We start from the raw sequence: 14,160 nt of genomic DNA, 5'->3' as shown, positions 1-14,160 counted from the left end.
TCTATATCAGTCACTAATCTTATGTCTTTGCAGGTTCTCCTCGTGACTGGTTTTAACAGGCAGCTGGGAATAAGCGACGAGTGGTTTGCAATAGGAGACTCTCTAATCCTCACAGTTCTTGCACAGGCCTCTTTCATGCCGGTTCTCGTGTTAGCGGCGAGGTTGTGTCCAGAAGGAATGGAAGCAACGCTCTTTGCTACACTCATGTCAATCTCCAATGGAGGCAGTGTTCTTGGTGGACTTATGGGGGCAGGGCTGACTCAGGTGTTTGGCATCACAAGAGACAGTTTTGATAACCTGTCGACGCTTATTATCCTGTGCAATCTTAGCTCCTTGCTCCCTCTGCCTCTGCTTGGTCTTTTGCCAAAAGATTCTCCAGACAATGTTGCTAATAAGGAGGATGCAGACATAGAGATGAAATCTAATTAAGATGATGATTGTGTCCATACCTTTGGGGTTTGTGTATTCAGTTCCCAAGTCCCAACCCTTGAGAAGAATGAAGAAAAGACACTAGCTAGAAAACTGTTTTCATTTACTTCATCATGTAACCAAAATGTTGTTCATTTACAAAGAAGAAGAAAAAACTACTTTAATATAAATATATAATAGCAGTAACCTCAACAAATTAAGTTTATGATTCTGGATTTGATTCAACATACTTGATTCAGTCTTCCTCATCAGTACCATAGTTGTGACGTAACAATGCAAGTTCCATTCTTGTTGTCACGTTTGTGACTTCTTCCTCCGGACAATTAAGATACTCTAATATGTAAGTAATGATCAAAACAATTTTAACAAAAATTGTAAGTGTGGTTTTAATATCAATAATATTTCTTTGTAAATTAAAATTTAATTGCATGTTAGTATATACTATGTTGATGTTTTAATCTATACTAGACCATGACCCGCGCGTCCGCCGGATTTAAACTTTTATAGTTCAAACTTTCTTCATTGTATATATTTTTACGATTGACAAATGCTTAATATGATTTTATAGTTTTAATGCCTCAATTTTATTAGTTTTTTTAATTGTTGTTTGTTTTAGTTATTTATTATGTATATAATGTGTTTGAAATAAAATAAGATATCTAGGGAATGATTGTCAAGTGCTTTAGAAGTGCCGTAAGATCTCTCTACAGCCTAAATTTTTGCCAATCATGCTTTGTAAAGATTTTTTAAAGTTACAAATGTTTCTTTCTTATTTATTTATTTTAGCTGTTGAAAGCCATAAATCTAGAACACTTATTTTTTGCTTTAGAAAATTTATATGTAAGTCATTGAATCTTTTTAAACTTACAGCTGATATTCTACAGCAAAATTATCGACAACCACAAAAAAATCTACAGTTTTATTTCTAAAACAAAAATATAAAGTTACAGCTCATTCCAATCATCTCCCCAATCTCTTAATGTTAAGTTATTATTTATTTGTTTTGTTTAGATATCTCCCTACATATTAAAAGCGAAGTCACTTTAGTGAGGTCTGGTGACGTGTCGCTCATAGATGAAGTTTCAAAAAAATTGTTATAATTTGATTGGTCGATTGTTTTTAATTTTTATTTATTTAAATTAGATCTAAAATTTTAAGGTAAGTCTAAAAACATTTAACATCACTTGCCATATAATCTAAAGAATATTACAAATAACAATTTATGGCAACTAATTCTCGAAATTATAGAAAGATTAATAATGTTATATTTATTACTTTTAATATTTATAAACTATAAAATATAATGAACGAATTTTTATATAAGATAATTATAATAGTTTTATACTATATTTGATGAAATGTATTCGAATATAATTATATAATAACTATTTAAAATATTAAAAAATCCAAACAAGTTTATTAATATGATTTTTAAATTACTTATAGTTGCTTACAGAATAAATTTATCAGAATTTTAAAATTATTTATATAGGGTAGTAAATTATTTATAAAAATATAAATCCGACTATATATTGATTGAGAAGTTACATAAGTAATTTTTTAGTACGTGTTGATCTTAAATGAACTCTTCAAATTGTTATAATTTAATTGACCGATGATTTTTAATTTTACTTATTATAATTATATCTAAAAGGAAAGAATAATTCAATTACTACTTTCCAAATAATCTACATAATATTAGAAATAATTATTTACGGTAACTAATTGTTGAAACTATGAAAGAGTAATAATGCGATCAATGTTTTTATATATTTATAAATTAAATAAATAATAAAAAGTGTTTATTTGAATTGATATAATGATTTATATTTGTATATAAAGTATCATAATAACTATTAATGTCTAATAATTCAATGCATGTTTTATAAATCATTTATAAAATTATAAATACATTTATAAAAATAAGATGTTTTAAATTATTATAAGAGGTTCTAAGTCATTTATAGAAGTTTATACATTAATTTATAAAATGTATTTTGATAATTTATCCTCCTATTACAATATTTTGAATTTTTTTCATTTTTAATGGTAAAATTTTTCAACTATGTTAACTTAGTGTAGAAACCCCTAAACTAAAGATTTACTGGTAGTAATAATAATTATGACCGGTTAGAGTTTAATTCATTAAATAAAGTTAGTTTAGGGTTTTTTTGTTAAATACTTAGTTTGGGGGTTTTTACCTAAAACAAACTTAGTTGAGGGGTTTTAACGTTAAAATTCTTTATTTTTTCCTTATTATCTATTATTTAAATCCATATAATGGGATTTGTTTTATCAAAACGAGTTGCAATCAACTGACGAGATATCTTCTTTCATAATATCATGCATTTAATATTTAAATATAAATATATAGCAAGATAAGAGTTACCAAAATTATGTATATATTATAACCAGAATATCTCTAAAAAATTATTAGAAGATATTCTATCTCATAGCTGAATTAAAATTTATTAGAGGATATTCTATCTCATAGCTTCTCTTGAAAACTAGGTCATTTAGAAACTTAAACTAATTTGCTATATAAATATCTTGCCACCCCCATTAGTTTCACGCATCTATCTTTTAAGTTTTCATATGTTTTTGATCGTTCTAATTTAAATTCTACTTTTATGATCTTGCGCAGGTGTATGATAATCAATAAGTAACTCATAGACGGAAACACTATTACTGGTAATTTTATGGGGGATTATTCTTCTCCGTTTATTTTTGTTCTCTTCCTCTCCATGTTGTATCTCTATCTATATTTTTGCATCAATAGTGAATCAACTAACAAAAAGAGACGACTCTGTTTATCCATAAACTGATCATCCCTTTCGAAAAAGGTAATTCTTTTTTTTAATAAAGTTAAATCACTTATCAAGAATATAATATAAGATGTGTATGTTAATCAAGTGCAATTTATTTATTGTGCATGATCCTCTTCAGTACGTCTGAGAGCCAAAGGTAATCTCAAAGCTTTTTAAAAACTTTGAAACTCATTGACGTTGTCCTATCAATTATATAATTTGTTATATTTTGGAAATTGTTTACATTTTTAAATATTTTTGTTAGAATTACCTCTTTTCTGATTCAAGGCTTAGAGAAAGAAACTGTAAATCATCTTTGCTGTTACAATGAAACCAATGATAATAAATCTCAGGTAATTTAAATCTCTCTTTTATATTTCATGGCTGATTTTTTTATTGGGGTTATGCGTAAAATATTTGTTTTTTCTCAATTATATTTTTCTAATGTTTGAAGATTAGTGTTAAATGTGATTGTTTTCTAAACGTTCTAATGTACTCTTTTTTCATATGAACATAGTATAAATATCAATATGTAATATCAAATCTTTCATATTAACCATATACATGTAACATAAGTATTATATAGTTATAAATATGTAATTATCAATTTAATATTAATGTTAATGCCCGCACATGTGTGCGGACGGTCCACCTAGTTACTTATTATAATTATTCATTATTTATGCCGAATTTATTTTTTGGCGCTTAATAATAAATAAATAAGTATTAGATGATATGTTATATTTTAAATTATATGAGATAAAATATGTTAATTGACTTTATTGTTTATAATAGAATTTATAATTTTCTTGGGCTTTACATGTACCGTTGTCATAAACCCACCTAATCATTCAACTAATCTCAACGGGTAATTTAATATTTTCATTATAAATATTTTTCTTTATACAACATACAATATAACTTGCATATATTGTATAAAAACAGTATATTCGTTATTGAGGGTAAGTCAAACGTGATTTGAAAGGACTAATGTGGGATACCTTAATCAGATTTGAATCTTGAGGTAACAGTATACTTGTTTCCTTTGCTAAATTAGACGTGATTTGCATTTTTTGATAACAGAATATGAAGTTATTGTAAGTAAGATATCAATCCTTTTACTATAACTAGAGATTTTTCCCGGGCTACGCCCGGGGTTTTCTCCTATATTATAATTTTATTTAGTTTATTATGGATTTTGGATTTGACTAAAAATTTTATACTTAGACTGAATGTGATATATAAATTATTAAACAAATTTGCAATTATTTGTATTGATTTTGTTGACTAAATTTTAAAATTATTAAAATTTATCTGTTTTTCTTTCAATATATCAAAATACATATAAGTTGGTAACCAAACTGAATTAAAAAAAATTAGTTCAAATTCAATTATTCTTTTATCTTGTTTATTTGAATTTTATGAAAATATGGTCAAAATGAGCATATAATTCGAACATTTTTAACGTTAAAATCAGCCAATATATATATTAAAATTTTAATATTGATTATTTATTATTTGGTGATAAGAAAATCTATATGAATTTGTTATTAAGTGTTAAGGCAGTGAAGAAATGAAGAACAATTGAAATCTAAAAGTGATGTACATTGAAAGAATCCTTAAATTATGTCAAATACTTTTGTTTCCATGCAGCAAAACAAAATATTAAAAATTAAAATTATAATAATATTCTCTAAGAGCTATTTATTGAAAATTTATCATTTTATGTGTATTTGAACTATTGCATTTTATACTATATTATATTTAAAATTTTGTATAACTAATTTGCATTTTTTTTGTTATTTTGTTGGCAGTTTAGATTATCTTAATTGAAAAAGACATAATTATATCGTAAATGAATGAATATGAAGAACACAATTCTCAAATAATGCACTTAAAACAATATTATAGATTAAGTTGCTAATGTGAAATCAATTTTTGAACATCTACAACCATTTTAATATGTTTGATTGTGTATCATTGAATCTATTAAATCAGATTCTAAGAATTTGTAAAGTAAAATGAATTAGAAATATATAAAATATATTCTAAATTAAATAAATATGATATTTAGTTATTTTTGTCATAATAACGTATTTAGTTCATTTTTTATATTTATTTATTATTTTTAATTGTTAACTTATGATTGATTGTTTTTCTTATACTGGTATCATCTTTTCGTATAAAAGTGTGACATATATGTTAGGACAAAATAGTAATTGGTTGATTAACTGTCGTTTCTTATCAAAAGTCTATTAATTATTTTTGGATATTTTTTGTTTATTAAAATAAAATATTGTTTATATATTTTTTATCAATCGATATGTGATATTATTTAACTATGGTTGGATGTAGTAATCATGATTTTGTGTTTTTTTATTAAAATAGTTCATGATTTTAATGGTTATATTTTATGTTTGTCTGTGTTAGTTTTTTGAATTTTGGTGTTTTGTTACATAATGTAATATTTTATAGAGTTTATGAGTGAATGATGTTGAAATAATCTATAGATTGGTGCGCTATTCATTATTTTGTGTGTTGGCTGTGGTTATTTTAGGGAGTGTATGTTTTTGATAGATAATATGTATAAATAATTAATTTTCAACTTGGTTTTTAAGGAATTGATACAGCTATTAATCAGTTTTTCATATGTTGCTTAATTTTAATTCTAACTATTTTTACCACTATTTTCAAATTTTTACATTGATTAAGTTTTTTATTTAATTCACATATTTAATTTTTTGTGGTTTTAAATATATTTAAACTATGTTAATTTGTGGAGAACTAATTGTTGTTTTTGTTTAGTTTTGATTTTTTTCTGCAAAGACTCATAATGGATATATGATTTTATATATTTATTGTTCACTTTTGTACATACATGGCTTTTAAGCATCATCGTAAAATAAAAAAAAATCAATTATGAGTTTAATTTTAATAATTGTAATATTAATAAATATAATACTTTAATTTTAATTTAATATTACAATAATATTTTATGAAATTTAATGGACTTTAAATAGTTTTTTGTTAGACAATAAGAAACTAAATATTTAAGAATTATTTATAAAAGTTTATAAATCCAACCCCACCCCTTGAATACTAAACTCCAAACTCAAATGTTAGGATATTTTTGATTGAAAACGTTTTTGTAAAATGGTATTATTTTAAGAAATTTAACTTGTTTTTTAATTGGTTATTTTAAATCATATGTAGATACCATTAAATGCTTATAGCCTAAAAAAAGTTCTTAATAAACCTTGTAATGATCGGAAGTCATGTGGAAAGTAATAAAACATTTTTCCACAAAACTCTTAACTTATGTTGGGAGATAGATACGTTGATCTCAAGAAACCTGCTATGTCAGTTCAGCTCTGCATTCCTAAGTGTATTGAGGTTTTGAAAATTAAATCTAGACATGGTTTCAATGTTTACGATTGACGATGTACAATTGCGCAGGCTTTGCTTGATGTAAGATGCCAATGCGTGGATGATATTTTCTGTGCAACTCCACAGGATGTTTAAATTCAATTTATGAATCAAGTCACACTGGTAAAACTAAATTGGGTCGTTCTAATCTGTCTGTTAGTTGTGCTGTTTAATAATTCATCTTACAACATGAGGTACACTTATCTTCATTTTAAAGTCTTAAGATTTATACCTTCGGCTGTAAAAAAAATTGATACCATCGAAACAAAAAATTTGAAACCAAAACTAAACCGTAATAAGAAAATAACCAGATTACGCTGGGTTCGGTGAGAACGGAAAGTACTACTTTATTATTGGACTCATACTTAAAATTCTAGATAGCTAATGGGACCGCAACCTCTGTTTATAACTCATAAACTCCTGCGTTGGATCTCTTAAATGCAATGGGTCTTCTTGGGCATCAGAAATTTCTTGGGAGCAGAAGTTTGAGGAGCTTGTGTTGTTGGGTCCACCGGACTGTCTTGATGATTTCAGAGAATCAAACATATATAGCTATAAAACGAACTAAGTGGACGAACCTGCGGTGGAGAGTTCAGTACGTAATTGTTCAGTTCAGCAAGAGTAACTGTTTCATTTTTTCGCACATCTCCATACTTGGAAGATGTGAAGCTGTAACCATCATCAGATCCAGATAAACTACTAAAAAAAATTAATCCGTCTTTGGAGAACAGTGTGTATCAGATTTCATAAACAACAGTTAGTATGGAATCTCTTACGCTGCTAGAAAACTCTGGCCGGTGAGACATTCATTGCCAAAATAGAAGTGTGTTCCAGAAGTAGTATCAGGAAAAGCCAACCTGCAATACTCAACATGATCAATCATTTGTACCAAAACAGAGTTAATCAGTAATGAAGATAAACACAATGAAGCTTGCAATAGTTTTACTCACAAGCCGTTTCTACAGCAGTGCTTCTAGTCCTTGAAAATTCTGAACTTTCAGAAGCGTTAAATAAGTCATCGCGTTAAATAAGCTGCGATAATAACCAAAAGAAGAATTTTGAAGATACGGGAAAGCCAAGAGAGAGATGGATACAACATAAGTCCTTCACTGTTGCTTTGTAAAAAAGAGGACTGCAGGAGAGAGATTATACCTTTTCAACCTCTTCATTTGGCATATCTGCAATAAGAAGTCCAGCATCACCATAAAGCAGCTTAAAAAACATTCCAAAACATATGCAAAAACGCATCAGACAACAGTTTAGACCAAGTATAATACAACTTTAAGAAACATAGTACACAACCTTGAGGCTCTAAAGATGGCATGACGGATTTCATCAGAAGCAGAATGACCAAGACAACCTGCATCACTTTGTTTGAGCCTGAACCAATAAGAACCAAACTACAAATCAAAGACTTAATGTACATATATTAATCTCAATTACATTCAAGCAACGCCCATTTATTCATAGTTACAAAAACAACAACAAAGAAACCGACCTTCCATTGTGTCTATATTGTTGTCTGAACTCCTTGAATTTGATATTTCTCATGTTTTCAAAAGAGAAAGCATATTCAGAATTATTTCTTGACAGCCTCTCTGTTTTAATTAACAACACTCTCCTTGTGCTCCCTCCCTCCCTTCCTTTCTTTTTGTCTTCGACAAAGTAACTGCAATAACAACAAAAAGAAAAACTATACCTTTATAACCATTCATCAATTGATTCGACAATATTAGCAAAGATTTATGCTTTATTGAAAAGGGTCCCTTTTCTCAGAAACCGTAAACCATTGACGGCGTGGCGTCTACAGAAGAACAGACAGCTTCCAAGCTCAGTAATGAAGTGCTATAATTTTAAGAAACAGATCCATGGAAGAGAGAAGAATGAAAGAGTTCAGACATGACCTGTCTAGGCATGTATTCTAGGTTTCAAACAGATGAAATGAAAAGTGAAAGAAACAAAAGTAGACTACTTTTCTATGAATTGTAAAGTATAAAATCTTCATGAAATTGGAAGGTGGTCATGTGTTTGCTTACCGGAATTAATTTTCCATCAAGGAGAAGCATACTAACCCCCATAAATTCACCGGATTTCTTCCCATTCCAAGATTCCCAAATCTGAAGAGACCCACTTCAATGGTGGATCTAGAACGAACGGCCTACAAATCGGCGAGTCACGTGTTTGCCGTAACTGAAGAGATGATTTTGAGCTGCCGCGGCTTGTCGCAGCGTTGATAAAACGAACAGGGGACTCATCCTAAGGATAAAAATGAATTGTGCCAGGAATCAGCAAACGCAAGAAAGAAAATCAATATTTTTGCGCAAACAATCGAGATGCATACTGATGGAAAGACTTACCTTTGTGAATTTTGATGTCAATCGCACAGCCGCACAACCAACAATCCATCTGCTTTTATTGATAAAAATTAATGAGGTTGGTTTCATCAAAAAAACGGAGGTTTTACCATAAAAGAAACGGTGGTTTTACCAACAAAAAAAAAACAGAGGTGAAAGAATCGGCAACAGAGATGGAGAAGTAGAAGAGACGAAACATATCAACAAATCAGCATCTCAAGTTTGGGCTTAACAGGCCACACGGAAATTTTGGAACAGATAAAAAAAATCAGGTCCAACATTTTCATTTCTATCTGTGACGTGGTAAAAAGAAATGTTCTAATTGGTTAAATATTTTTTCTGACGTGGATAGTCTCACAAGGCTTCATATTCACCTTTTAGTATAGGTTAGATGACTGCTTAAAAATAGGAAAGGTTTTTTAAATGTTACATGATTTAATTGCGCTACGAATTTATTAGTTTAGATTTGGTGGACACAAAATATTTTTATATTAAGTAATCAATTTTAGCATTTTATATTTTCTCTCCTGATGCAACTATGGTTCTCGACAGGCTGATCACCAACTCTCCCTTCCTCTCTCGATGGCTCCATGACTTACGGTCTTTCCAAAGAAGACTCACCAACCATCCTAGCAGGCTCTCCTCTTGGGCTATGTTGGGCCTTACTAGTTCTTTAATATGTGTGTTCTCCTTATATAAATACACTGGGCATGTCTCATAAAACACTAAAGTCGGGGGGCTTGTATATTTTTATTTTTTTTCTCTGTTTTAATATGAAAGCCGTTTACAAAAAAAAAAAAAAAAAAAAAAATTAGCATTTTAAATATATTTTGTATACAATAAAAACAAATGAGTAGAATTGATTAGATACTAATGGATCGATTTTTTTGTGTGGAAAGGTTTACAAATTTGGTATACAAACAAAAGTAGGCAATTGAATTTTGGAAAGGTTGAATTTTATTCTGTTGACAGCACTAACCGAGAAATAATCTAAACCAATTGTATACGTTTTTCAAAACCAACTGGTATATAAAAGTATTTAATTGAATTCTGGATAGATGTAATTGGATTGGTAGGCAATACTAAACCGAGATATTAATTGGTTTTGAATCACGTTTAAATTTGGTTAATTATGGAACTATAATGTCGCTGGTAACCGAGTATTAAAAGCAATGGCATTGAAGCGTAATTATTTAGGACAACTCAGGGTTAATTCAAATTTGTACTTCTGCTTTAATAGTTTAGATATATAAATACACAAATATTTATCTATTTGTTTATGATTATTACATCTTTATATAGACATATTTATCCCGACTTTTGCTTGGTTGTGTCCTTTTATATTATCATATTTTTTTTTCCTTACCTTGTATGTTCCTTCAAGTATTTAAACTATAAATAATAAGATTTGAAAAATGTAAAGCTAAATAAAATATGTAAAACCATGATTGTTGGTTTTAATTTTTTGTATGATGATCAATGTAATAATATGTCTAGATGAGACCTTATCTTATGGATCTTGGAAGTCAAGTACTACAATAAGACCTCAATTAAAACTTCTATTGAACCGCTGTCAAAGAAAAAAACTTCTATTGAACCGTTGCTGTCAACTTTTTGAGAAAGATACCATTGAGTTTAGTAAGGGTAAGCCGACGGTATGTATCGTTGCATCAGAAGAATTATGACGATTTTCACTTTTTGATTTCTATTTTAGTACTTTCGAAGGTGACCATTAGCTACTTATTTGGAACCATCCTCATATATATTCATTGCGACATTGTCTATATTGCCAATATTCATCATTGAGGATGTTCATTCTGCATTACTTACTCATTGCAGCCTACAATCTGTTTATTAAGTTGGCTAAAGGTTGAGCGCCGTGTTCATGCCTAGAGATGAAAGTATCTCGGTTGCCGTTAAGTTACAACTGTGACATACTGACATTACAACGTTCTTTGTTATCGGTTTGGCTTTGCTGTCTATCTTGGCTTGATTCTTGATCATCTGACTCAAGATTCAACCATGTATCAAAATCCAAGTTTATTGGAACGTATAATTTTCCCATGGGAGCAGATTACATAAACTTCTGATGTGTGAATTGGCGAGTTTTAAATATGAGCTAGATAACATCAAAAAGTTGTTGTCCCAAACAATATCAAGACATGTCAACTAAACAAGTATAATAACAAAAAAAAAAAACAAAGAAAACAAGAGGAAATAGCATCTGAAATCTGACTTTGCTGATTTTAGTTAGATTCAATATGCTTCTTGACGATGTTGAGTGCAGTTGTCTCCTCACCGTAATCCTGTAGCAGTGAACAAATAGCAGCACGAATAAATAACCAGCCACAAGTCATACACATTATACAAGTTTCACGGATCAAAAAATAAAAGACTCTATACCTTGACAACAAGGCACGAGCATCCAACAACCTTCCTTGCATTACCCTCTGAATCGATCTTGCAAAGCTGCAACCAACCACATTCAAGATAATTAACATGAAAAGTCTCATTTACATCTAGAGTTTGACGAAACTAAAGACTACTTACACCAGCCCATTCACCGAGGGTTTTGGCACTTGGAACAGTAAGCAAGTTGATGTTGTGATCAGCGCATAGAGCTTTGACAAGCTTGACGTAATCGGGCTGGTTGCAGTCTTCAGCCAAGACACAGAGCTGAGCAACACGCTTCTCGATAAGCTTGGCGCTTTCATGGAGACCACGAGTCACACCACCGTGAGCACGGGCTTTCCTTAGAGTCAGCTCCAATGCAGTCAACAGATCCATGTCCTCTGGAATTGCAGCTGGCTCAGCAGCAGGAGGAACAACAACAGCAGGAGCAGCTTCTTCCCTGAAGTAAAAGAGGAGAGACAATAAGACTAGACCACACAAACATAGGCTTGCGGAAATTAACCGAATCGAACCAAAATTTTCGGTTTTTGGTTCAAGTTTGGTTAAGGGTTCTATTCAATTAGGCAGATCTATAATTGATGATGTGATTATTACTTTGGTATATTGAATTGTATTTAATTCTCCAAATTTAACCGTAGTATTTTTTTATGTTAATAAAGATTAATTTTTTGATTAATTTTTATTTTTTACATTTATATTTTGGTCTTGGACTTAAAAATATAGATTGTTTAAATTACTCATTTGTGGATAATATTAAATTACACATATTTTTTCAATTCAAAGCACAATTACTTTTGATTCTAGCAAACTAAATTTGATTTTACTTATTTCATTAGTTCAGCTTTTTATCTTAAATATATATATATATATATATATAATTTTGTGAATTCTTTTGTATAATTTGATATTTGTAGATTTGTATAATTTTGAAAACTCATAGTTAAAGTTTAACAAAAAGAAATTATGTAAAATTAAATAAACATCTCAATCGTATCAATTATAAAATATTTTAGTTCATCAATGATATTTTAGTATATGTTATTTAAATTGCCTTTTTTTTAAATCTAAGTAAATGACTGACATAAATAAAATATTTTTATTAATTAATATATATTATGTTGTTTAATATTATGTTTTAAAAAGAGGTTATCTTTTTTAACATCAAAACGGTTTTTTTGTGAACTTTATTTTTTTATGAAATCACATTATATAAATATATCTTTTCATAAAATAACTTGTCTTTACTTTTTGTAAATATTATTTACGTTTTTTAATATATGAACATTTCCTTTTTATTATATATGCTAAAAATAAAAAAGGAAAGTAAAATTTAAAATGTAAAATGGAATTAACTATTTTCTTTTTTATTATATGAATATTTCCTTTTTATTATATATGTTATTTAACAAAATATAAAAAATGAAACTAAATTTAAATGAAATAAATTATTAAATATTTTTAATAATGGCAATATGAAATAATAATTTAATTCATTAAGGGTACCTCTGTAAATAGCCGTTGTAAGAATTAACGTGAACGTGACACGTAGGAAACTGACTTCTCAAATAATATTATAGAACCTTTTTATTATATATGCTAAAAATAAAAAAGGAAACTAAAATTTAAAAAGTAAATTGGAATTAACTATTTTCGTTTTATTATATATGTTATTTAACAAAATTTAAAAAAATGAAACTAAATTTAAATGAAATAAATTATTAAATATTTTTAATAATGGCAATTTGAAATAAGAATTTAATTCATTAAGGGTACCTCTGTAAATAGAGGCTGTAAGAATTAACGTAAACGCGACACGTTGGAAACTGACTTCTCAAATAATATTATAGAGATTAATAAAAATTATAATCAAATCATACTGATTTATTCAAAAACGAAATCATATCCAAACTTTGAACCAAACTAACCGAATATAAACCAAATTAAACTAGAATCGAACTGAAAATTTTCAGTAGAATTTTAGATAAACGAGCTAACCTATTGCCGAACCGGATCAAGTATTTTCGGTTTAATTTGGCAAGATTTTGGGTTAACCGAATTAACCCAAAAACCAAATTATCCAAACCGAACTCGTAGGCTTACAGACATTACAACTACTGATTCTTCCTAGGTGAAACCTAAATGATAAAAACAGAATATGATGTAATAAACTAACTAAAAATGAATCTATAAAACCTAAATTTCAGTATTAATCACCGATTCACGAGACCTTTCATGAAATGTGGTAATATCCAACATAGCTATATCGAAAGAGAAGCTTACCCAGACATGGTGACTCTCTGAATTTATGAGTAAAGCCGGAAGTCCTTTTGAATCTGCCAATAAAACCAAAGCAGATTCGGATTCGTCAATAATCAAAATCGTCGGATCACATACATAGAAATAGAACAATCATATTCGTACAGAAGAGTGAGTGGCTACTGGCTAACCTCTGAAGAGGGTACGACGAGGGCGAGTAGAAAGGAAGCGAAAATTGAGTAAAGAATTTATATATTAGGGTTTTATAGGGTTGTTGGGCCATTCTAATGGGCCATACAGTTTATTCATCTCAGTGCTAATCTTTCCTAGATGATGATAATTATTAGGATATATATATGTTTTGATTATTGCTTCCACATTGACATATAAGTGGGGTCTATCAGCTTGTGTATTTTATTAAAAAATCTTTTTATTAAAATCAAATAATATTCATATATATAATTTATAATTAGATA

At 28.8% G+C, this 14,160-nt stretch overlaps 2 protein-coding genes and 1 long non-coding RNA gene across 7 annotated transcripts in view; 1 reads left to right on the top strand and 2 right to left on the bottom strand.

Annotated features, from left to right (window-relative positions):
- The window catches only part of LOC106451332 (folate-biopterin transporter 1, chloroplastic), a 2,607-nt gene extending 1,951 nt beyond the window's left edge, over nucleotides 1-656 (top strand). The window contains exon 8 of the mRNA XM_013893252.3: nucleotides 34-656. Within this exon, the coding sequence (XP_013748706.1) occupies nucleotides 34-429 (396 nt within the window). The 3' untranslated portion in view covers nucleotides 430-656. The remainder of the gene's footprint in view (nucleotides 1-33) is intronic.
- A 5,998-nt stretch (nucleotides 657-6,654) lies between these two features.
- On the bottom strand, nucleotides 6,655-9,821 carry LOC106454825. 4 transcript variants are annotated; one of them, XR_007339695.1, is made up of 5 exons: nucleotides 9,020-9,821; nucleotides 7,815-8,918; nucleotides 7,613-7,694; nucleotides 7,439-7,519; nucleotides 6,655-7,240 (listed from the first exon to the last, which is right to left on the bottom strand). It is a non-coding gene; the product is annotated as an uncharacterized LOC106454825 (long non-coding RNA). The 4 variants fall into 4 exon arrangements; XR_007339696.1 differs by having other exon boundaries at nucleotides 6,655-7,519; nucleotides 7,815-7,840; nucleotides 7,965-8,918; XR_007339694.1 differs by having other exon boundaries at nucleotides 6,655-7,519; nucleotides 7,815-8,042; nucleotides 8,161-8,918.
- Nucleotides 9,822-11,039: 1,218 nt separating this feature from the next.
- On the bottom strand, nucleotides 11,040-13,954 carry LOC106454824 (40S ribosomal protein S12-1-like). 2 transcript variants are annotated; one of them, XM_013896917.3, is made up of 5 exons: nucleotides 13,876-13,954; nucleotides 13,709-13,761; nucleotides 11,567-11,867; nucleotides 11,420-11,485; nucleotides 11,040-11,322 (listed from the first exon to the last, which is right to left on the bottom strand). In XM_013896917.3, exons 2-5 carry the CDS (start codon nucleotides 13,714-13,716, stop codon nucleotides 11,263-11,265), a joined length of 435 nt encoding a protein of 144 aa, XP_013752371.1. In that variant the 5' UTR covers nucleotides 13,717-13,761; nucleotides 13,876-13,954; the 3' UTR covers nucleotides 11,040-11,262. The 2 variants fall into 2 exon arrangements, with proteins under 2 accessions (XP_013752371.1, XP_013752372.1); XM_013896918.3 differs by having other exon boundaries at nucleotides 13,850-13,916.
- Nucleotides 13,955-14,160: the final 206 nt, after the last annotated feature.

Source organism: Brassica napus, chromosome A5, assembly GCF_020379485.1.
Source record: "Brassica napus cultivar Da-Ae chromosome A5, Da-Ae, whole genome shotgun sequence".
Classification (NCBI taxonomy): Eukaryota; Viridiplantae; Streptophyta; class Magnoliopsida; order Brassicales; family Brassicaceae; genus Brassica; species Brassica napus.
Note: the sequence above shows the minus strand (reverse complement) of the source record. Positions and strands in the feature narration are given on the sequence as shown.